The 23,628-nt window shown below is 40.7% G+C and overlaps 1 protein-coding gene across 1 annotated transcript in view; it reads left to right on the top strand.

The window, feature by feature from the left end:
- LOC137544899 (protocadherin-9-like) overlaps positions 1 to 23,628 on the top strand; it is a 1,465,400-nt gene that overhangs the window by 505,180 nt on the left and 936,592 nt on the right. The window contains exon 3 of the mRNA XM_068265997.1: positions 22,091 to 22,150. Within this exon, the coding sequence (XP_068122098.1) occupies positions 22,091 to 22,150 (60 nt within the window). The remainder of the gene's footprint in view (positions 1 to 22,090; positions 22,151 to 23,628) is intronic.

Raw genomic sequence — 23,628 nt, 5'->3', positions numbered from 1 at the left:
ATCATGCTCCTACTACCTCAGGGAGTGTCTTGTGCATGCGCAGTAGGAGAAGCTATTCTACTGCGCATGCACAAAACACTCCCAGGGATGATACCATTCTAATTTTTAGAATGGTAAAATTTATGACATGTATCAAATGTTCTGTCACTCCAGGGCCTCTGATAAGAAAGAATGACATTGTTACATTTTACATTTGGTGGAAAAAAAAGGGCCTTTAGTGCTACTGGTAGTTAACAGTCTGCCGTGTGCCCAAACACCCAACTGATTATCTATATAGGTTATAATTTTAGCCATGACAAGTTAGAGAATAGAATTTGTGGTGTTTGAGAGCTGAGGCCTATGTAATCTGATTTTTTTTTTTATTGTGCCAATGTGAAAAAAACTGTAGAAAATATATAATTGTCCAAGTCATGGTGCAATTTCAGCAACACCACATAAGTACAAATGTAAAAAAATGTGTATATCTGAGTAGGCCTGGGTCTCTAGTATTCAGAATGGTGACATTTATGGCTTTTCTTGACTGTCCAGACACTCCATGACCATGGGCTTTGCTAATAAGAATGACTGTATTGCTTTTGGTGCAAAAAAATGGCTTTGAAAAATAATTTAGTGCTGCTTATGGTTAACATTGTATTGTATGGTCAAAAAGCTATCTGATTATGTATATAGGGCATCATTTTAATCGTGACAAGCAAGAGAATTGAATTTATGCATAATTTAGTGCTGAATGAGAAACAATAACATTGTTGATTCATATACTTTGTACCAAAATAAAACACTTGAAAAAAACAAAAAACAAAAGTGAAAGAATTGAAAAGAGAATACATAAATAGTTACTTTAGGGACTTTTTTTTAAATATGTATGCCATGAGGGTGTATTACTCTTATTTTTGCTAATAAGGGCTTGTAATCATTGGTAGTGTGTAATAAGAAAACGAAAACCACAGCATAGAAAAATGTTGTCACCATACCTTGTACTAAGGACATAATTCAAATCTTGTGATAACCAGGGAAAATAGGCAGATAACTTGCGTGGGTTTTATATATGGTAGCATTGTTTATATTAAAACTATAGGGGATGGAATTGGAGAAATTGTGTTTTTTTCCTAGTTTTTACCTTTAAGAGGCATAGAAAGTAAAGTAATTACTGAAAACAAATATCACCCCAAAAAAGCCTAATTTATGGTGGAAAAAACAAGGTGTAGATCATTTTGTTGTGGTAAGTATTGAAAAAAGTTATTGGCAAATGAAAGGAAGAGCGTTGACAGGTGAAAGTTGCTCTGGTTCGTTAGGGTAAAAACCCTTGGGGTTGAAGTGGTTAATATGCTTAAAGTTTAAGTATAGGTTTAGTAATTTTTGACCAGCAAAACAACTCCAGCTGATTACAGCACTCAATGCCACCATTGTCTGGGGCAAATCAGTCCATAGGGCTTGATTCACAAAGCGGTGCAAAGTGTTTGCACACCTGTGAAAAGCCCTTTATCACGCCTAAACTCAGTTTAGGCGTGATAAGAAGAAACTCGCGCGAATTTTCCGCGCGCAAAGTTTTCCGCGCGCAAGCGCAGCACTCGGCGCTTCGCGCGAAGCTCCCATTAAGCCCTATGGGACTTTGCGCGCGCACATACGCGCGTACGCGCGGTAGCTTCACGCGAAGAGCAGCACAAATCGGTGATAACTCAGTGGTGCAAAGGTTATCACGCCTAAAGTCTTTTAGGCGTGATAACTAGGTTATCACCGCTTTGTGAATCGAGCCCCTAGTGAGTGATCACCAGTGGACAGGGATATACTGTGTGTATATATATATATATATATATATATATATATATATATATATATATATATATATATATATATTATTACTGTACTTATTTATTAGCCAGTGGTTTTTATAGCCTTACAATGGGAAAGAAAGAAAGAAAGAAAGAAAGAAAGAAAGAAAGAAAGAAAGAAAGAAAGAAAGAAAGAAAGAAAGAACATCATTCAGGAGGAGTGATCCACTCAACACTCTAACCAATTTACACATTATATTTAAAACAGAAAATCCTTAGAACAGCAATGCAGGACTACAACATTAGGACATATGACTGGTACTGATAATAATGCCAGTGACAGCTCAAAGGAAAACAGAGAGCGATGTGCATGGTATACAAAAATGAGCAAAGTCAAAAAATACTTAAAAATTTATAAACCCCATCTGTTACACCACTTCTCTCTAAAAAGATGTTATACTGCAATATTTTGTGGAGCTTAAAATTGATTCTCTTTTTCCAAAAAATGAAAAGTAGCAGTGCCATCCAGAAAACATCTTACTTTCTACATATTTATGTTCTTGTATGGTATGTTTACTGTTCTACTTAGCATTGTGTTGTTGGTTTTCTTTAATAGGCTTATCAGCACTGCACAAAGTACAGAATTTTGTAGCAAACAATCAACAAATATCTTTTGCTGTTTTGACTCCAGTAATCTATGGTAATTTGAAATCTGGTGGCTGCAGTTTGGGCATGGCACCATTATTACTTTAACAGCAAGTTTTTTTTTTTCTCCTCCAGTGACGCTCCTTGTTCAGCAAAAAAAAATAATAAAAAAAGCTATGCATGAAGTCTACTCATTCTGGCAATTTTCTTAAATATTCTTATATATTACATATTTAAAGATTATATTTCATTCAATCAGCTAGTGAATGGATTGAAACCTGTAACAATCAGTGGCGTAACAGATGATCAGATCGTGCTCTATCAGAACCGTAGTCAGTATTTTATTCAGAGTGTGATCACAGGTGTATTGGTGCACAGTAATATCGGGAGTACTCCTAAAGAGATAGCCCTATTGACTGGGGCTATCACTATGCAGAGAGTGGTCGTACAAGCAAGGTCGACAACGGGTCGGTCAGTAACAGTACAGAATCGTCAGGCAGTATCGTAGTTAAAAATAACAGGCCGAAGTTTGGCAGCAGATCAGATTGGCAAGGTACAGAATCGTGAGGCAGAAATCAGGGTCAGTAATCAGGCAGAGAATCGGCAACAGATCAGATAGGTACAGTACAGAATCAGAAGGCAGAGAGCGGAGTCAGAGGTTCAAGCTAGAGGTCATACACAGAATATCAATAACAGTAATAACAATAATCCTAAGCTATGTGCGAATCCCCGGGGTCCTGCCGGATCAAACACACCAGGATCTGACTAAGGTCTGAGAGCTAGCACTGTGAAGTATTCGCAACAACAGACAAGGAGCAAATGACAGGCAGATCCTTATATACTAAGGACCATTCAAACGGTGCCGCCCAGAAGCCCAGCCAATCATTGAGCAGGCAGCTGTCAGCTGACACGTTTCCTTGGAGCATAAGTGCGTCGGCAATCCGCGCGCACGCGAGCCTGACGCTCGCCCACGTCCTGACAGAGACTGGACCTCCCTGATGCCGGCGGGAGGCCGGAGACCCCGCAGCGGGAGACGCCGCAAGATCAGGTGCGGAAGCGGCGTCTGCGCCGCTATCCGCATCAGAGACCGGCATAGCAGCCGGCCTGACTAAACCTCTTTTTTCTCAAAACCCAAGCTGTGATCACTGTGATTGGCCCATAATGATCATGAGGTCAATAAAATGACATTTGTTGTAACTTTATATCCCAGGACATGAACAAGGATTTACCATTTATTACATTTTAGAACACTATCAATAAACCTCTGGGAAAGCTTAGTGATAAATATTGTTACTTTTGTCAAGACTGCTGTGATCAAAAATATTAGCAGCAGTCCCAACAGCCAGGTGACATTTTGGCAAATGCCTTCAACTACTTTTATATGTTTCTAACCTTACGGGTGGGACTTTAAAGAAAAACATCATTCACACATCTTTCACAACATCATTCAAAACATCATCATTCACTGCCTGTTCACAGTTAGATCATTCATTGGTCATGATGCCCTGGCCAATCGGACATTCAGCTATCAATGCAGCAGCCAATCAGAAGCTTTATCTTCTATTGTTCTCTGAAAGCTTACCTCTAAGTTTAAGTTATAAAAATGCAAAAACCACCCTTATGGACATTACACAAACAGTCCCCAGACATAGAACTACTGTAATCCATCAGACCCTGGAAAAGCTCATATTTTAAAAAAGACTGCATAATCTTTTAGGCTGCCAAACAACCTGCCTGAATTCTGTCATTGACAGCAATAATAATGATTGGGGCGTTTGGAATTCTGAACATTTTGCCCTGCTGAACTTCTTTTGAACCTAGCCAAGGTATTTTCAACCAACAATTGCTTCAGCATGGATGAAAATCCTACATCTGCAGATGAAAATGAGACAAGTTTGATATGCAGTCAGATAAAAGTATAGAATGGAGTTGAAACACAGTGGTCCTTTTTTCTTTACTTTGTCCTCCTGCTAAGGTATCACACACAAGTTACTTTCCAGACAGAATGACCTTCATATGTAACGTGTAAACTTGTTTTCATTCTGTCACTGAATGCAAATCCCCTTGTTAATATTCTCTGGAGTTCTAGTGCTATCATTTCTCTTCTTTTTTTCTCATTATCTCCAGCACTTTGTCCTATACTAAGAAGAAATTAGCTTCTAATGAGTTTTGTCCTAGTTTTATGTTACTTGTTGTTTGAACAATCTGCCTACGGAGTGCAGGTGAAAATCCATGACAAGCTGTATTTGTTACAAGAAATCAGTGAGGCAACATTTCCTCTTGTACTTTATCACATCAAAGTGTAACCTGAGCATACTATACAGTGACAATACTGAAATATAGAAGGCATTGCTGTTACCTTGCATTTTTCTCTTATGTATTTATTATTTTGTTAGTGTTATACAGGACAGGGAATGGCAAAATTAAAATACCCCAATAACTTTAACGCATTGCTTCACTTTCCTACAGAAAAAGGGCAATTACCTCCGGGACAGCTATTGCAAAAATGTTAGCAATATGTATGTATTATAGAGGTTGATGCACTAATCTGCAGTAATATTGCTGTGTGCAGACAGTGCATGGCAATTTGACTGTTACTACTAGCAGCAATGTACCATGAGTTACACTATTAGCTTGATCCACGGTACTCGAGAAGCAAAAAGGTTGCTCAGGTAACACGCATTACTAATTAGTAACCATTAGTAACGCACGTTAACATTAGAGATGTCCCGAACCTCCGATTTTGGTTCGCGAACCGCGAACGTGAACTTCTGCAAAAGTTCGGTTCGCACGAACTTCTGCAAACTGCAGTAGACTTCAATGGGGAAGCGGACTTTGCAAAATAGAAACACTCATGCTGGCCAGAAAAGTGATGGAAAAGATGTTTCAAGGGGTCTAACATCTGAGTTTTTGCATGGATGAGTGGGATAGACGCCAAAAGTCCCAGGGAAAAATCAGGATTGGACGCAAAGCAGTGTTTTAAGGGCAGAAATCACGCTGAATGCTAAATTGCAGAACTAAAGTGCTTTAAAATATCTTGCATGTGTATACATCAATCAGGGAGTGTAATTAGAGTACTGCTTCACACTGACACACCAAACTCATTGTGTAACGCACCGCAAACAGCTGTTTGTGTTGTGACTGCCGTGCTGGACTGGTGCGCACCATGGCGAGATTGCTCTTCCTCAGTGATATCAGGTAATGTCTGACTGCCTTATCAACTTTCGATGGTTCTTTCTCTACCATTGTTAAAGCTTACATCTGTTTTTTTTTTAATTACATTTTCTGCTTGTTGTTCAGTACCTTCAACTAGAATCTACTATGGAGGGCAAGTCTGCCATTGTGACAACGGGTAATGGCCAGGGAATCAGGGTTCAATTCCAGTCTGGAGTGGGAGCCTGAGAACCGGCTACCACCACCATACATCCAAGTAAGGACCCATTTGCTGTATAAGTAATGTACCTGCCCTGACCGTGCTTTGCAGACCAGGCATCTGTGGTCAGATGGACCCTTGACCCAGCGCAAGACGAACCAAATCGAAAGCATTTGCCAAGAATGTGTTATGGAGGGCAAGTCTGCCATTCATTCAACTGTGTGAAACTTTGGATGGTACTTTCTCAATACCATGGTGACCACGGGTAATGGCCGGGGAATCCTGGTTCGATTCTGGTCCGGAGTGGGGGCCTAAGAAATGGCTACCACCACCACATATCCAAGGAAGGCAGCAGGCACGCTGTGGGCAAAGGAGCAGGAACGGCTACCACCACACATCCAAGGAAGGCAGCAAACACGCTGTGGGCAAAGGAGCAGGAACGGCTACCACACATTCAAGGAAGGCAGCAGGCATGGCATGCACGTCCCGAGGTAGTGACCAAAAATAACAATACAGGAGGACTTTCAAGGCCCTGTTGTATATGAGATGAATCAACTTTAAATCCTTTAACGAGAATCTGTTATGGAGGGCAAGTCTGCCATCCATTCAAGTGAAAGGTATGCACTGACTGCCAGGTGTAATACAATGTGCAGTCACACAGGTGCAGTTAACAGGTATACACAGAGTGATATATCACACTGCATGCGCTCATGTAGGTAGGTGGGTGCACTGAACACAACAGGTAGGTATATGCAGTGATGGGTATTACAAATGTGCACAGGTACAGTGACTGGTGGTATTGAATATCACACTGCGTGCGCTCACGTAGGTAGGTGGTTGCACTGAACACAACAGGTAGGTATATGCAGTGATGGGTGTTACAAATGTGCACCTGTCACACACACACACAGGTACTGCCGTGAACAGGTGCAATGACTGGTGGTAATAACAATGCATGCGCTCAACTAGGTAGGTAGGTAGGTGCACTGAACAGTGAACAGGTGCAGTGATTGGGATGGGATTACAAATCTGCAGCTGCGTGTCACACACACACACACACACACACACACACACACACACACACACACACACACACACACACACACACACACACACACACACACAGGTAGTCACTGAATGTGCTAAGACTGGCAGTGGCACAGTAGGAATTACATCAAAGGCCAGCTGTGACTGACTGACAGGGCTGTATATAATGCAAGTGGACCACACACACAAAAAAAAAATAGATCACAAGAACAATATTAGCTCTCAAAAGAGCTGTTAAGGGGTGCTTTTTGTAAGCAATAAGAATCAGCAAGGAGCAAGCTAACAAGCCTACAAGAGCCTAACTAAGCTTTCCCTATGAAAGTCTGCAGCAGCTCTACCGTTTCTAATTACTGCAGGCACACGAGTGAGTCCAATGCCTGACGCCGCCTGCCTTTTATAAGGGGGGGAGGGCCTCCAGGAGGGAGTGTAGCCTGATGGGCTACAATGTGCCTGCTGACTGTGATGTAGAGGGTCAAAGTTGACTGTAATGATGCACTATGGGGGCGAATCGAACTTCCGGAAAAGTTTGCGGTTCTCAGCGATCGCGAACCACGGAAGTTTGCCGGGAACGGTTCACTGGAGAACCATTTGGGCCATCTCTAGTTAACATAGGAATGTTTGTGCTACTCAAGTATGGTGGGTCACGCTGATATTGTAACGCAGAGTTCACTGCTGCCAGTAGTAACAACAATATTGTGTTGCGCTGTCTGTACACAGCAGTATTACTGCAATTTAGTGCATTGACTCCTTTTTATCCATGGCTGGATTTCAAACTTAGGAGCTCTAAGACACAAAAAATAACCAGTGTTTGAAAGCTTTCCACACCCCATGGTATGCCACCCCCCATGCTACGCCCTTGCCATGCATGTGCTCTATCTAAATACATATAGAAAATGTTAATTGCTTTCTGCCTGTCCTAGCATGTGGCCTAACCTAGTAATAATATTAATAATTGCAGTATTTGTATAGTGCCTTTCTCCTGTTGCACTCAAAGCGCTTGCGAGGCAGCCACTAGAGCGCACTCAGAAGGCAGTAGCAGTGTTAAGGAGGCTTGCCCAAGAAACTCCTTACTGAAATAGGTGCTGGCTTACTGAACAGGCAGAGCCGAGATTCGAACCCAGGTCTCCTGTGTCAGAAGCAGAGCCCTTAACCATTACACTTTCCAGCCACTGTAACATAGTGGGTGTCAATTAATGAGAGCATTTAATGACCATACCTACAGTCAAAACAAGACTATTTTTAGGCATAGGCAAGCTAGTCAATGTCATAGGACACTAACTACTAAATGTGGGTACAAACAAGCTAAGCACTTTATTATTTATTTTTGTTTTACTGTAACCCACTGTTGATCGCAAGAGAGAAGGGATAAGATGGAACTGTGATTCAAAAAGTCACAATGAATGCTATCACCCCTAGCCAGTCAGTAGTTTCACCATTACTAACGCACTCTGCAGGATGTATTTATTATCAACTATTGTGAAGGAAAAAGCATTAAAGTGGTGTACTAGCTGGTGTATTGACTGTTACTAATGTGCTGATTAAATACAGTGGTTTTAGAGCCATTGCTTGAATATCCAGGCAGTTTGTTCCACCATGAGCTCAATTCACTAAGCATTATTGCATTCAGTAATGCAGAAAACAGCCAATTGTATCAAACATCCTGTCAAATGGCAATTCACTAAGGCTGCTACCCCATTGAAAAGTAAAATTATTGATTAAGGAGGTAAATTACTGACTTGTGTAATAAGCACCTCGATTTAATCATTTTACTGAATTCACAAAGACTAGAAAATTCAGAAAAACAACAATTGAGATGTTTTGTGTTTTCAGACCAGCCTGGAGCTGTCAGTAATTAGGGATGACGGAACACGTTCGGCAACAAATGGTTCTCAGTGAATAACAACCTTTCATTGTTTGCGTTTTACTGCAAAATTTCATGTTCAAAATTTGTGTTTGCAATGCTTTGGACTGGAAAATGTAGCTATAATTTAGCCATTAAAGGTCATTTTAAAAAACATTATGTGGGGTTCCCCCTCACTGAGCCTCTTTAACACCTTGTTACCCATGCCGGCTGGGATAGCCAAAATACAGAGCCCAGCCTGCGTGGGGTTCTGCACCCTGAGCTATACCACCCCACATGGTACATGGCGTAGGGATTCTGGTAGAGAGGAGTGGCCAAGCATCCTCCTTTCCCCCAAAGACTTTGTCTAGTCCATGGACAAGGGGCTCAAACAGTTAAAATGCAATAAAAACACAACCACAAGAAAAGTTATTAAAATCTTAATTAACCATAAATACTTACCTTTTTTAACTCCCACGACAGTATCCTTGGAAATGATCCAACGCCGTATCATCTCGATACCCAGTGAACGACAGAGAACACAGCATGCATTGATCCCAGGCCCAAACGACCACTGAAAAGTGCCCAACCAAAGCCCAGCCCAATACTAATTATAGCAAGCCCCAGAGCATCTTTAAAATCCCATCCAGTGCCCTCTATTGGTCTTTTAACAGACCAATAAGGATTCCCATTGGTCTGTAAAAAGACGTACGAGGTCCAGGATCTGCATTCTAGGTATCCCAGCTTGCATGGGTGACATGGAGGTTAAAAGCTCAGGAGGGGGAAAAATGTGTGAATTCATTCACAAATATGAAATCATGATCATGATAGTCACGTTCGACCATCACTACTACTAATAATAACTAACAATAATTTAGCAAAGTGGACAGAAAATAGGAAGAGCCAGTCCATCTTCCTCCTCTGTTTAATCTAATGAATTGCCAGGCAGCACAACAGAAAGTGAAAAAAAAAAAAAAACCTGAGATGTAGGTGCAGGGCCTATCCATAGAGGCTTTCTTATATCCCTTTAGACATGCAGATCTACAGACTGATACTTAGAAGAGGGCCCTCTAGTGACATGCATGTACAGGGGGGCTGTGGATGAGTTACTGTTTTACTCTTGGAAACGGAAACAGGACAGAAGCAGAAACAGCTCATGCAGTCCATGTGAAGAATCAACACAACTCTGGCCAGAAGTGGGAGAACATCACCGAAGCAGAACACAGCTTGCTGCCCGAGATATACTCCACAGGCAAAACATAGGCAAAATGCCTATACATTACCTGAGTCCACCCTTGGTGGAGGGGTGTTGCCCCTTTCTTCCAATTTACCGAGAGCAACTTCTTAATCCTGAGTGGGGACAGGTCTAATCTCCCCACCTGCCTATTCAGTGGTTGCCTGGAGGGTAATCCTGGTTTGTGAGTATTATTACATACTGTACTTTTTTTTTTTTTTTACATCCTTTTACCAGTACACACTATACTATGTTGGGCTCCCGGTGTCTCCTCTTTGTATACTACACAGGTGGTTAGACTACTATTGCTGCATGTGGAAATCTAAGTGAATTCAGGCAAAAAAGTCTAAAATACCAAATTGGGGACTTTTACCTACCTATTATATTTTATTGACCTACTAATTTTACTGACCTATCGCTTTTTTACCGAACAGCCCTTAGTGCACTGAGGCCAGTATCTACAAAACTAATTTGCAAGGGTTATGATCTCCATATTTACATGATTTTTATATGCAAACGGCAAAACCAAAAGTTAGTTTGAACCTTATTAAACATGAGACTGATTAGTCCATTATTTTCCTGTAGCATGGGATGGCGTGATAGAGGTTGTCTATCATTTCTCTTCTTTTTTTCTCATTATCTCCAGCACTTTGTCCTATACTAAGAAGAAATTAGCTTCTAATGAGTTTTGTCCTAGTTTTATGTTACTTGTTGTTTGAACAATCTGCCTACGAAGTGCAGGTGAAAATCCATGACAAGCTGTATTTGTTACAAGAAATCAGTGAGGCAACATTTCCTCTTGTACTATAGCACATCAAAGTGTAACCTGAGCATACTATACAGTGACAATACTGAAATATAGAAGGCATTGCTGTTACCTTGTGTATTGCTCTTATTTATTTATTATTTTGTCAGTGTTATACAGGACAGGGAATGACAAAATTACAATACCCCAATAACTTAAATGCATTGGTTCACTTTCCTACACAAAAAAAAGACAATTATCCCATGACTGATATCTGTATTGCAACAATGTTAGCAATATGAATTATAGTGATTGATGCACTAAACTGCGGTAATACTGCTGTGCACAGTGTTTATGTATATATATAGTGTTACAGTATACTACATGTTTTTATTACATAGTGAATTATCTGCACTCCAGTCTGGGATTAGTCACAGTCTCTCAGCTCCCTCCACCCTCAGCCTCACAAACTGCATCACTGTCTGTGAGAAGTAAACAAAGCACATAGAGCCTGCAAGGGGCATGCATAACTTGTATTCATTACAACATAGGCAGCCCATTCCTCCCTGGGTCCACAAAGCTTGACAAAGAAAAGAAGATTAGATATATTACAGAGACAGTGCAACTAGAAAAGGCTGCAGTAATCCAGACCACATTAGAACAGGTATAGGAACTTATAGGATAGAAGAGATAAGGCTGAACATTTTGTAACAGAGTCTCTTTAAGACCAGCCGGGAGCTGTCAGTAACTAGGGATGACGGAACACGTTCGGCAACAAATGGTTCTTGGTGAATAACAACCTTTTATTGCTTGCTTTTTACTGCAATTTTTCACGTTCAAAATGGGCATTTGCATTTAGCATTTAAGTCAATGGCTACCGATATTAGCGATTAGCAAAGCCCTCATACATGATAGAATCACCAGATTTGCAGGGTATGTATAGGAGAACAGTGGCAACAAGAGGATTTTTTTTTTTCTTTCAAAAAGACCTTGTCGTTTTTTTTGTCAACCTTGTTTATGGTGTCAATGCACAGAAATAGCTCTGCCTCTGGACATGTTTTTTAAGCAAAAAAAACAAAACCTTAAAGTAACTCTGCACACTCTTAACTAAACTAAAATTTGTGAAACATTATAAAGAGTCTAATTTAATAAGCCAAATGACTGGACATCACAATCCCTCACTTTGGTGACGCTGCCATGCTTGTCTTAGTAGCAGGTAAATGGAGGAAGTGTACAGAAACAGTGAGGTTTTCTATTCAGTGCTGTTCTACGTATCTGGACTGGAGCTTTGCCTGGCTACTGCTGGAGCCACACATGAAAGCCTTGAAGAGAATAGGGAAACAGTGAACAGTGCGTACGTTTCTGTATTCATTGCTGATCATCACAATGCTCATTTGGCAGCCCACCTGTACATTTATCAAATAAATGTGCAGCAGCCGTGCAGTGAGATAGCCAGCCATGGGATTTCTACCAAACCACGCACTTACATATGAAGTCACAGTGTGTCTAACATGGAAATTATAAAGAAAAAGATTTGTCCTTCACTATTTCATTCAGTGACTGCACCCATCCATTGCAGACTGCGTTTAGGCATCCTGACAGCAACTGTGTATTGATTCAGTGTGTCTTGCTCCACTGAAATCTATGGAGAGAGTGGTGTTGAGATGACATGTAACTGCTGTGATGATGCTTAAAGTGTAGCAAAGGTGGCCCAAATAGAAAGAGTTATATATTCCTACCTTGGTACAGGTAAGCCCTTGGATAGTCCAGAGGCTTCTCGTGTCATTCTTGCCCATACCATTGCCACACGCGGACCCTCGAGAACATATCCAACAAGAGCTTGTAATAATTGTTATCGTCGCTGCATTTCCCTTCATGCATGAGCGTGGCCGTACTCTGTCTGTGCAAGAGCGGCCGCACTTGTGTAGTAAGATTGTCCAAATGGCTCCTTGCTAATGAACATCCATGCTTGTGCATTAACAGGAGCATGATCACAAACTTCCATAGGGTTTCAGGCAGCGGTGGTGGTCTGGAGGAGGATGTGGAATCCTCTGGTTGATCTAGAGGCTCCCCTCTTCTCGATAAGTGTCTATATTTTTGTTGTTTTTTTTTTTTTGCCACCTCAATATTTAACTGTATCCTATTTGCAGACACTGACTAAAGTGAAACATAGCCTGATTAAGACCTAGAAGCTTTATTTTCCTCCTTAACTAGTTCCCTACCCTGGGGTTTTCCCCCTAAAAAACCCAAGCAATTTTCTACATTTCACAGGTCTCCCATTCATTAGCCCATAACTTTAGCAATACTTATCACAAATAAATGATCTATACCTTGTTTTTTTTGCCACCAATTAGGCTTTCTCTAGGTAGTACTTTTTGCTAAGTATTATTTTACTTTGAATGCATTTTAAAGGGAATAAGGAAAAAAAATGAAAAAAGTCATTATTTCTCAGTTTTCAGGCATTACCGTTTAAAAATAAAAAGTATTACTGTAGATCAAGCCCACAAATTTTATTAGTCCATATGTCCTGTTTATTTCAACATTTAAATTATCTTCCTAGTACAATATATGGCAACAATATAATATTTGTAAATAAAGGTGTATTTTTTCAATTTTTTTGCTTTGCACTTTACTAGCAATTACAAGCCGTATACGCCAAAATAACAGTAATATACCCTCACGGCATACATATCTAAACTGCTAAGTCCATTTATTAGCCCCCACCCCCGTAGTTAGCAAGATGTGCCCCTTTATTACCCTCCACCCCCCATAGATAGCCAGGTGTGCCCCTTTATCTTCCCCCCCATTATAGATTGCCAGATGTGCCCCTTATTATCCCCTCCACCATAAAAATCCCAGATGTGACCCTTTATAAGCCAGATTCGCCCCTTTGTCCCCCTACCCCCATTGATAGCCAGGTTTGCTCCTTTGCTCTTCTCCAATAGGTAATCATATGTACCCTCTATTCCACCCCCCCCCCCCAGTATAGCCAGATGTGCCCCTTATCAGCCCCTCCCCAGTATAAAAGATATATATGTTCCCCCTTGACCCCCCATAGATCCAAAGGTGTGCCAATGTAGTCCCCCCCCCCTAATAGATAATCAATGTGTCCCTTTGTCTTTGCCCCCCCCATATATAGCTAGGTGAGCCCCTTTGCCCCCATAGATAGCAGAGTGCGCCCCTTTGCCCCCTCCCCATAGATGGCCAGGTGCGTAATGATCCTCCCCCTTTGATAGCCCCCAGCCATTATGCCCCCTTCCCCTCCATGCTGCGATCGAGCAAGCAGCATGGAGGATTGGCATGTAAACAGCTCACCTTGCCTCGTTCCAGCGCGATCAGTGTCCCCTCCGTGCATCACCGCTGCCTGTGTCATTATGCCGAACGGATCGGGTCCCGGCTTGATGATCAAGCCGGGACCCGAGCTGTTCGGCATTAAGACATAGGCAGCGGTGATGCATGGAGGGGAGGCTGATCGCGCTGGAACGAGGTGAGGTATGTTGTTTACATGCTAATCCTCCATGCTGCCCATTCGCAGCATGGGAGAAAAAGGGGGGGTTGCTAAATTTCAGGGGATCAGGCAGGGGGTTGGAGGATCGGACCCCCGGGGGGGAATCCTTAATTAGTGTAGTTAGAGGGAGGGGGTTAAAGAGCCCAGATGCGTGCTAGCACGCGTACTGTGCTCATTAAAGGGAACTGACCTATATTCACGTCATGTGGCTTTCAAGAGCCACTTACAATGACGTGAATATACCGTATGTAGGATACGAAATGGTTAAAGAGGAACTGCAGTGAATATAATGTAATGAAAAAAATGCCTAATTTTTACAATAATTATTTATAAATGTTTTAGTCAAAGTTTCCCCATTGAAAAATCTTTCCTCTCCCTGAGTTACTTTCTGACATTTATCACATGGTGACATTTTTACTGCTGGCAGGTGATGTCTGTGGAAAGAGATGATGCATTTTTGGCAGTTGGAAACCACTGTTATTTGCCACAATGCAACAAGGCTTCCACAGTGTGATGGTGCTGACATCACACTGTGGGAGGGGTTTCACCGCAATGTTATCCATACAGAGCCCACTGATGATGCGTTTGAGAAAAGGAAAAGAATTTTCATGTCAAAGGCAAGGCTAACGGTTCCTCTTTAAAGTGCCCTGTTACTCATTTATTTAAGTTACATTTGCAATAGAGTGACTTTATTTTTTATATACAGGAAGCAGTGTTTAAAAAGCAATTAAGGATGCCAGTTTCAAATAGATTTTTTTTTTTCAATTTAAAATTTATTGAAATGTTTTTCCATCAACATTTTGATTAAACAAGCACAAAAAATATATAGAAATGACTTTATGTTTATTAAAGCTGTATGCATAGAAAAGTTAGACATTTGAAACAGGCAGAGCAAGTGAACGGGAGACAGTGGGGATTCAGCAGCGAGATCGGCGGGAGCGACAAAACTGTGAATGCGCGCAGCGGCGGTGAGTTGAAATCTATGCCCTGGCAGCCTGATAGCCATCAAAACAGGGAGTAGATTTCAAATACTAAGATCCTTAAGTAGTTAAGGCTGTATCATAGTGTAGAATAGATGACCTGTTGACATAAGCGTCGTATACCAAATAGATTTTTAAGGTACATGACAATATAAATATAAAATATACATACAGGCACATTTATCCATATGTATACTTGGTTGGATCTCGGCCTGAAGAATTTTAGAAGGTTCCTGTCTTATTATAATCAAAGGATTAAATTAATTTACCCCATCAATTGATCCTATTTATGCCATGTGAGATAAATACTTTGTAATGACAAGCCTATTTTATTAGGTTCACTATTTGCTGGCTATGTTTATTATTAGCTTCTGTAAGGTAATCCAGGGTTTTGATTTTAAGCTCAGTGGCCCATGGATAATTGGTCTGCTTTTAACACCATAATATCAGGTGAACTGAAAATTAAACTAAGAGCACTGTGTTATCTTTACACAAATGTCACTAGTCAGATCAAGAGTACATCTATTGCTCATTGGTGCTGAAGACCCTAAAGGAAATTAAATACAGACTTGACATTTAGGTGTATACCTTTCTTAAATGTAAAGCCTGATTTCTCCTTTCCTCCTAAGCAAGACTCAGAAAATGAATGTTAATCTTGGTACTTATCACAAGATTGTTAAGCTCTAATATTGTAATCAGTCAGATAACAGGGTAGATAGATACAGTAGATAGATACAGTAGATAGATAGATAGATAGATAGATAGATAGATAGATAGATAGATAGATAGATAGATAGATATGTAGAAGCACAGTGTTATGAATTAATTAAAAAAAACTCATACTACCAAGGTATTCCAAACAAGACAAACTAATAAAGAACTGATCTCATACTACCAAGCAATTCAATTCTCTACACATATATTATATATAATGAAGTTCTTAATTGCTTCTCTAAGATCATGCATACTATGATGTGGAGATGTCCCACCCACCCCAGCATTATGTGGTCTCCTTTTTGTGTAGACAGTGGTAGCTGCCACTAGTTGGCAACCATAAGTGCTCCTAGTATTAGGTAGCCTCCTCTCAGTGTAAGTAGGTGTGTCCATGTGATCCCCAGTTTAGGTAGGCATAGGAGCCCCCATATTTAGGTAGCTAGATGTAGCCCCTTCAGTATAGGTAGCCAGACATAACTCCCACTATTAGGTAGTCACAAAAGCCCCCAGTATTAGGTAGCCAGATGCAGAGCAACTGCCAGTAGCCAGATGCAGACCCCCCCCCTACATTATAGGTAGTCAGAGGAGTCCCCAGTAGGTTAATAGCCAGATACATCTCCCCCAGTATAGGTCACCAAATTCCCCCAGCATGCAGAGGGTGCAACCGAGTGAGGGGTCAAGTGACTCACCTCTCTGAAAGTCTTGGGACGGGAGGGGTGCACAGGAGTTTATTCCTCTTAAGCATCCTGGAATCTAACAACTGCAGTGCTCTCAGTTATCGCAATAACCACTGGTGGCGGTTGGTCACATGATGACTGACATCCTGCAGCCATAGAAACTAGGTTGTCAAAGTGAGAGACTTTTTTTTTGTATGTGAGTATCCATCATGTTCCCGGATCTTTAGAGAGGTGAGTCACTTCACACCTTGCTCCACTGTGCTCTCTCTGCGTAGGCTCACCCCTCTGTGCCCTCACGACTCCTAACCACCACCACTTTACCCCAGGCAGATACCCACCTCTTAAAGAGACACTGAAGCGAGAATAATTCTCGCTTCAGAGCTCATAGTTAGCAGGGGCACGTGTGCCCCTGCTAAAATGCCGCTATCCCGCGGCTAAACGGGGGTTCCTTCACTCCCAAACACCCCCCCCCCCCCGCAAAATCAATGACCAAATTGGTTGTAGATTTTGCTGCTCCTAGAGGCAGGGCTAACAGCTGCAGCCCTGCCTCCAGTCGCGTCTATCAGCGGCACATCGCTGCCTCTCCCCCGCCCCTCTCAGTGAAGGAAGACTAAGAGGGGCGGGGGAGAGGCGGAGATACGCGCTGACAGACGCGCGTGGGGCAGGGCTGCGGCGGTTAGCCCTGCCTCAATCCGAAAGAGATCCCCCGCTGCTCGGAGGGGATTTTGGGGGGTCAGGGACCCTCGTTTAGCCGCAGGATAGCAGCGGTTTAGCAGGGGCACACATGCCCCTGATAACTATGAGCTCTGAAGCAAGATTTATTCTCGCTTCAGAGTCTCTTTAAAGCAACCGTGCCTACACAAACACACACCTCACAAAGGTACACACTCACACTAACACAAACAAACTACTCACACAGACACACACTCACAAAGACACCCACACAAACACTACGCACACAACCACACACTTGCACGGATACACACATAAACTCTACTCACACAGACACACCCTCTTACAGACACACAAATTCTACTCACATCAAGAGAGCTTTTTCAATCTGTGAGTCAGGTAGGAGCAACAGAAGGAGATACTGAGAGAGATGGGATGTACCAGTGAGCAGCGGATGCCGACCCCCTACAGATTGCCAGATGAATCACGTGGCTCAGTTAGCTTCATGGTAGGGCCAGCCCTGTCCAAAGTAATGCTTGAGCAATTGTAGTCATGTGCATACATCAGGAGGTATAACTACTTGTAACGAATCCAAGAAATCCTGACATGATTGCCATCTATTACCCCATCGTTGTTGTGATTCCCTCTATGGTCTACTATGACACAGCTGAAGCATTAAAACTTTTGCCACCTAACAGCACACTAGGTTTAAAACTTTAAGCCAAATTTGTTATTCCACATTGATTAACCTACAGTATGTGTCCCAGTGCTCTGTAAGTTTGGAGAACTTTAGTAAATCTGAACCATAGTGTTTTTGCCAAAAATATTTTGTATGAAAACCACTGTGTAGTTGCACTGAATGTCAATATAATGACAAAATGTCAGCTGGAACATATGTGTGCATTGAACCAGTATTGACAATGAATAGCCTGATTGCACGTTATCATATAAAATGCTTATGAATACGTTTTTGTTTTGTTTGTTTTTTGTTTTTTTTCCCGTTCTTTTTAATTTTTTTATTTATTTTTTTTATCTGTAGTTATGTGTATTGTTTTTTTCACATATAAATCTTTACCTTTAGAATAAAGGTTAAACAAATAAAATAATCTTCATTTGACTTGTGTGCCATCTATCAGCAAACCTCTAAAATTGAAATACTTGTTAATAAAAGATTAGTACTGCATGCAATGCTGAAGAGGGAATTGGAATCTCTGTCCACCTAATCATCAGATACCAATAGGTAACAAGCTTGATTGAGCGCCTGCTGCATGATGTAACTGCTAGCAGTTATTCAAATACTGGACTGTTGATTTTACTCATCATAAGAGAAACACAAGCAGAGAACAGCAAAAATGTGTCATAATTCACAAACAGATAACACACTGGGACATGTTTTCCTGACCATAACTTGGCAAGCAGTTAAGAAAAGTAATCAAGGGAGCAAAAGAGGTGAAAAGGTAACAGTGCATAGACTCTAACTGCTCCACAAGCCACAATAGGAACTAATTTTGCACAATCCTGTCACATTCTATAAATAACTAAAGTGAAGACGATTGCAGCTTAAAGTCCACAAGTGTTAGAATCTCAAATAAGTGAGCTTTAACATTTCACCTATTGTCTGTTTTGCTGGCTATGCATGGCTATATGCCTCAGTCATCTGCAACTGTAATTTCAGTACGCATTCCATTTTTTTTGTGCGTGAGTAAAGTTAAACAAGATATTCTAAACTCCTATTTGGACTTTTATCAAATAAACATGTTTTCTTTATTTAGGTACTTATTTATTTTCTGTATTTCTGTTGACATCTGTCTCATCCTGGGCATAACTACAGGGGAGCAGCCACATGACTGCAGGAGGGCCCAGAACTGTAAGGGGTCCCCAACTACTCTCACTGATATAGGGTCCATCCTTCAGATCAGGTGTTTTTGTGGCTACACATGTAATAGATGTGAAGATTACTATGTCTACACTTTTTTATGACCCTTGAAAGATGGGCCCCAGGCTGTGAGGGTCAAGAGATGTAGGCAAGGGAAAGGGTCTGAACATTGGGAGTCTCATAAAAGTTTTTGCTGGGGGTCCTATGATATGTAGTTACACCCCTGTGTCTCATACTAGGCGATATTTGCTAACATCTGTGACTATTGTGTAAAAATTCATCAGGCAATCTGATAATTTCCCAAGGCCAGTCAGTGGTTGGTGTTGACCAGGGTATAGGTATCTTCTGTGGGCAAACACATGTAGCCTATTTGGACTCTAGACAGTAGGGTTGATCAATGAGATGCAAATTCTTCTGAAATTATGCACATTTGTAAGCAACTGTATGTAGTTTGAAAATGCACCATTCAATTTAAACCCAGGTTTAAACTGATTAGTCTATTTTCAAGCTGCATATATTTGCATACCACATCTGCATATATTTTCATCAAATCAGAATATTTTGCATATCTCTGATCATCCCTATTAGGCAGCGTATTTGTGGAGACAGACAGCCTACTGGACCACTGTGATCACCTGGGTGGGATATATGGCCTGAAAAAAACGAAGTAGTCACCGCTATTTGCTGCCTTGGTGGTCATTCCACTTAGATCAGTTCTTTTCCTAGTGGATAAATAAATATAGCATTTAGAGGAGAAACACTAATACTGTAGATTTGCAATGTGGTGTCAGACGTGTTTTAAAGCATATGCTGGGTATTAGAACTTGGATGTATAATAGACCCAAATATTACAGTCTGGTATTATATAGCTTGCACACATGGATGAGTGATTGATGATGCTTTACAAGACTTAGTTTGATCTATTATTAAATTAGTAAATAGCAATGTTGATAAAATATACTACTAAAAATCCTTTAATTTAAGAGCAAGGTGTTGGTAGACAGATCTTATTGTGTGCCATGCCAGGCTGTAATTCCTCTTTAAATCTCTGTCGGAGCAGACTGTAAATAAAACATAAATCTGACTCACTAGTTTTATGTACAGTAAACTACTGCTTACAGAACTCCCTGATGTGCTTTATAGCTTTACCTGAATGAAAGAGGGCTGGGAGATGGACAGGACTGTCAGCTACGTAAGCAGCAGGCACACACATACATATTCCATTGGAGATATAGGCAGGGACAAATTTGTTGTTACATCTCCATGAACAAAGAAGAAACCACCTTTTACAGCCCATTGAAAATGTGCTTTATGCCTCTTGAGAAGTGATTAAATGAAGAGCAATTCTCCCATGTACACCACCTGCATGCTGCTGATATGTCGTCACCTAATGCAACAAACACGTGAAAAGAGATAAAGTATTGCTTATTCTACCATTCTAAAATGGTCTGGATACATTTGTTAGTATCCCTAGAAAATATCATAAATATTAGGATTACAGTGATTTTTTTTTAAATCTAGTTTTACAAACCTCCACTAATGCAATCAGCCATTCACCCTGTTTATATGGAGGAAGATAATCTCTTTCTGCTTTGTTGTATCTGTGTGTCCCACACTGAACATGAACCAGAGAGTAGTCTTCAGAGATCAGAAAGGAAAGACAAGCTTGTTAGGCAAAGGTTTTAAGGCCATCTCCAAGCAGTTTGATGTTTCTGTCACATCGATTGCAAATATTATCAAGATGTTGTTAATGTTTATATGACTGTTGCCAACCTTCCAAAAGAGAATACATGATGACCTCAGAAATGGTAGGTGTACACTGTACACTATTAGAAGGCATTGCATATATAGGTGTACAAATAGTAACTCACTGGACTACTGTGCACTGCAGCACTGTGGCTGCCCCAGCCTTCCCAGTGCCCTAGGCACCAGCCTCTGCGGCCTACCCACGGGTCCAGCCATGAGAGGAAGGCCCCACAAGCTTAAAGAGACTCAGAGACAAAGTATACTTAAGCTCTGATACTTACCTGGGGCTTTCTCCCACCCCATAAACATGTCTAAGTCCCACGCCATCTTCCCGCGGTCTGCTGTTCAGCCGTGGTGAGCTCCGTTACCAGGCTCAGTTGATGCCAGTCAGGGTCTAATGCGCATGCACAGACCCCCCTGCCCCCGTGCATGTGCAGTAGGCCCAGATTGACGTCACTGAGCCGGTTACTGGGACTCTCCGTGGCTGAACGGCAGACCGCGGGAGGACGGTGTGGGACTTAGACGTGTATATGCACCGGGTGAGTTTCAGAGATTTAGTGTCCTTCGTCTCTGAGTCTCTTTAATCACAATTGTAACCTCTCCAACCCCTATTACCATACTATTGATTCTAGTACCAACTGTTGAAATGATAACTTGTATGATAATTGTATCTAATAGAGTCACAGACAACAAATAAGCCCATTACAGAAGTTTGAAGTTCTAACAGCCGTTTTGCGCAATCTGCACTTCTACGCAGATTGTGCGAAATGGCAATAAGGCTTCCAGTGCCCTGCACCCACCGCAACCACTTGCCCGATTGGAATGGTATGTGGACCCCTCTTGCATATTTCTTTATGGATCTATCCACATGACTTGTTTGTATTACCGCATACTGCACAATTAAAGAGTCCACGCTGCACTGTGCCAATCTTTTAATCGCCTCTCATTTACAGATAAATAAAGTTATGTCTAGAATTACATTTTGTACTTACTTTTCTCTTACTGTAAGTAATAAAATCCTTAGTACTAATCCAGTTAACAATATGATTTTGAAAAATGACTTGGTCCTAGTGTGTGTAAGTGTGAAGGACAACAGATTGTGATCTACTATGAAGAACAAGAACAAGTGGGAATGGTTGTACCTACACTGTAAAAGTCTTAAGGAATATTTCAGCACTATTAAATACAAGAAAGTACATTTATACAAACAGATGGCTATTCTGCATAAAATAACACATTTCTTCACTTTGTGCTTTCTCTGCAGGGACAGGATGTACCCTTACATGAAATACTGAATGCTTCATGTGACAACAGTGGTATGCAGGTATGTCTTATGTTTTGAACACACACGCTTGCTTGTTTATGTTCATTTTGTTAAAGCAGGTATGTTGCTGTTCTAGACATCATTTTAAGCCTAATTCTCAAAATGAAGTGAGCTTGCTTTATGCTCAGGCTGTATATCCTGACGTATAGGAAAAAAACAATATTGGGAATTTAATTTTGATTTATTCTTCAGAGAGTAATTGAATCTCTTCAGGTCAGCTCTAAACATTCATAGGTTGAACAGAAAACACACTTAAATTGTTTATATGTGCATGTAAAATACATCCATTTCGTATTGTTCCTAACAGAAACCGTCCGATTGATGTCTCAAAATTTCCTGCCAGTCAATGGATTAATCTGGGTGTTTAGACATATTTACAAAAGCTCTCAGCTATGCAGCTAATTACTTGCTTAATAAGTGGATGTTGGCTATTTGTATTCCAAAGTTTTGTTGCCATGGTTATAAAAAAGGGTAGTTTCAGTTATTTTCAACATTTGGGGATTCTTAACGACTTGCAAATTGAAGTGAAATGATACTTTTTATTAAATTTATATTGCGAAAAGTCTTGGATTGCACCAATCTATGTTTTGGCAATTGTATTACAAAAGTGGAATTTCCCTTTAAATATTATGAAAATTGAAAAGTGTACAAAAAATAAGGGATGTTGTGCATCAATCTGTTTGTGAATAGTATAAAGTATAACTGGAACTAATTACAGGTGGAAAAGAATAGGCAAAACAGTAAATTGTTTTCTGGCATGTGCTCCTTCATGACTTCTGTCATATTGTTTTAAAATTTTGGTTTCCCCGAGAGCATGTTTTATAAAATGTGGGTTGCATACAATGCACACTTAAAGTGGACCCAAACCAAATATTTGTTTTAATTCAAAATATTCAGTTGCACCACTCTGACATATACAAAGATAAATAAACACTCATTCAAGCCTATGAGCATTTTAGTGCATGCTTTTCACCCTTCTCTTTTCATTACTAGGGTTATACATGTGGCAGCCATTAGCAATTCCTCCTTTGCTGGAGACCATCTACTTATCCAGTTTGCCGGATTCTGTCCCGGCAATATGTAAGGAAGGGAGGAGTTCCTCCAATAAATGTAAAATATTTATATTTGTCATCATGCAGCTGAAAAAAGGCTTCTATTTTTTATTATAATTTAGAAAATAGATTTTATTTCTGAAATCTTGTATTTTTAATTTGGGTCCACTTTAATGTATTTTTCATACATTTAGGTATCATTCACATGTTTTGTGGTGCAGTGCTGTACAAAGCACTGTACATTGACTAATACACTAAAACAGGATACATTTAATAGAAGGCATGCATGAAAAAAGGGCACCAGGAAAAAAAGGCCCACCTAGATAACAAAATGGTGCCAGTTGATAATGAAATCTCAATAACGATAAACACTGGTAACAACATTGGTTAATAATAAATACTGTTTTAAAACAGACAGGAAATAAT

Source organism: Hyperolius riggenbachi, chromosome 2 (assembly GCF_040937935.1).
Source record: "Hyperolius riggenbachi isolate aHypRig1 chromosome 2, aHypRig1.pri, whole genome shotgun sequence".
NCBI lineage: Eukaryota > Metazoa > Chordata > Amphibia > Anura > Hyperoliidae > Hyperolius > Hyperolius riggenbachi.
The sequence above is the reverse complement of the archived record's forward strand: the minus strand, read 5'-3'. Positions and strand labels throughout refer to the sequence as shown.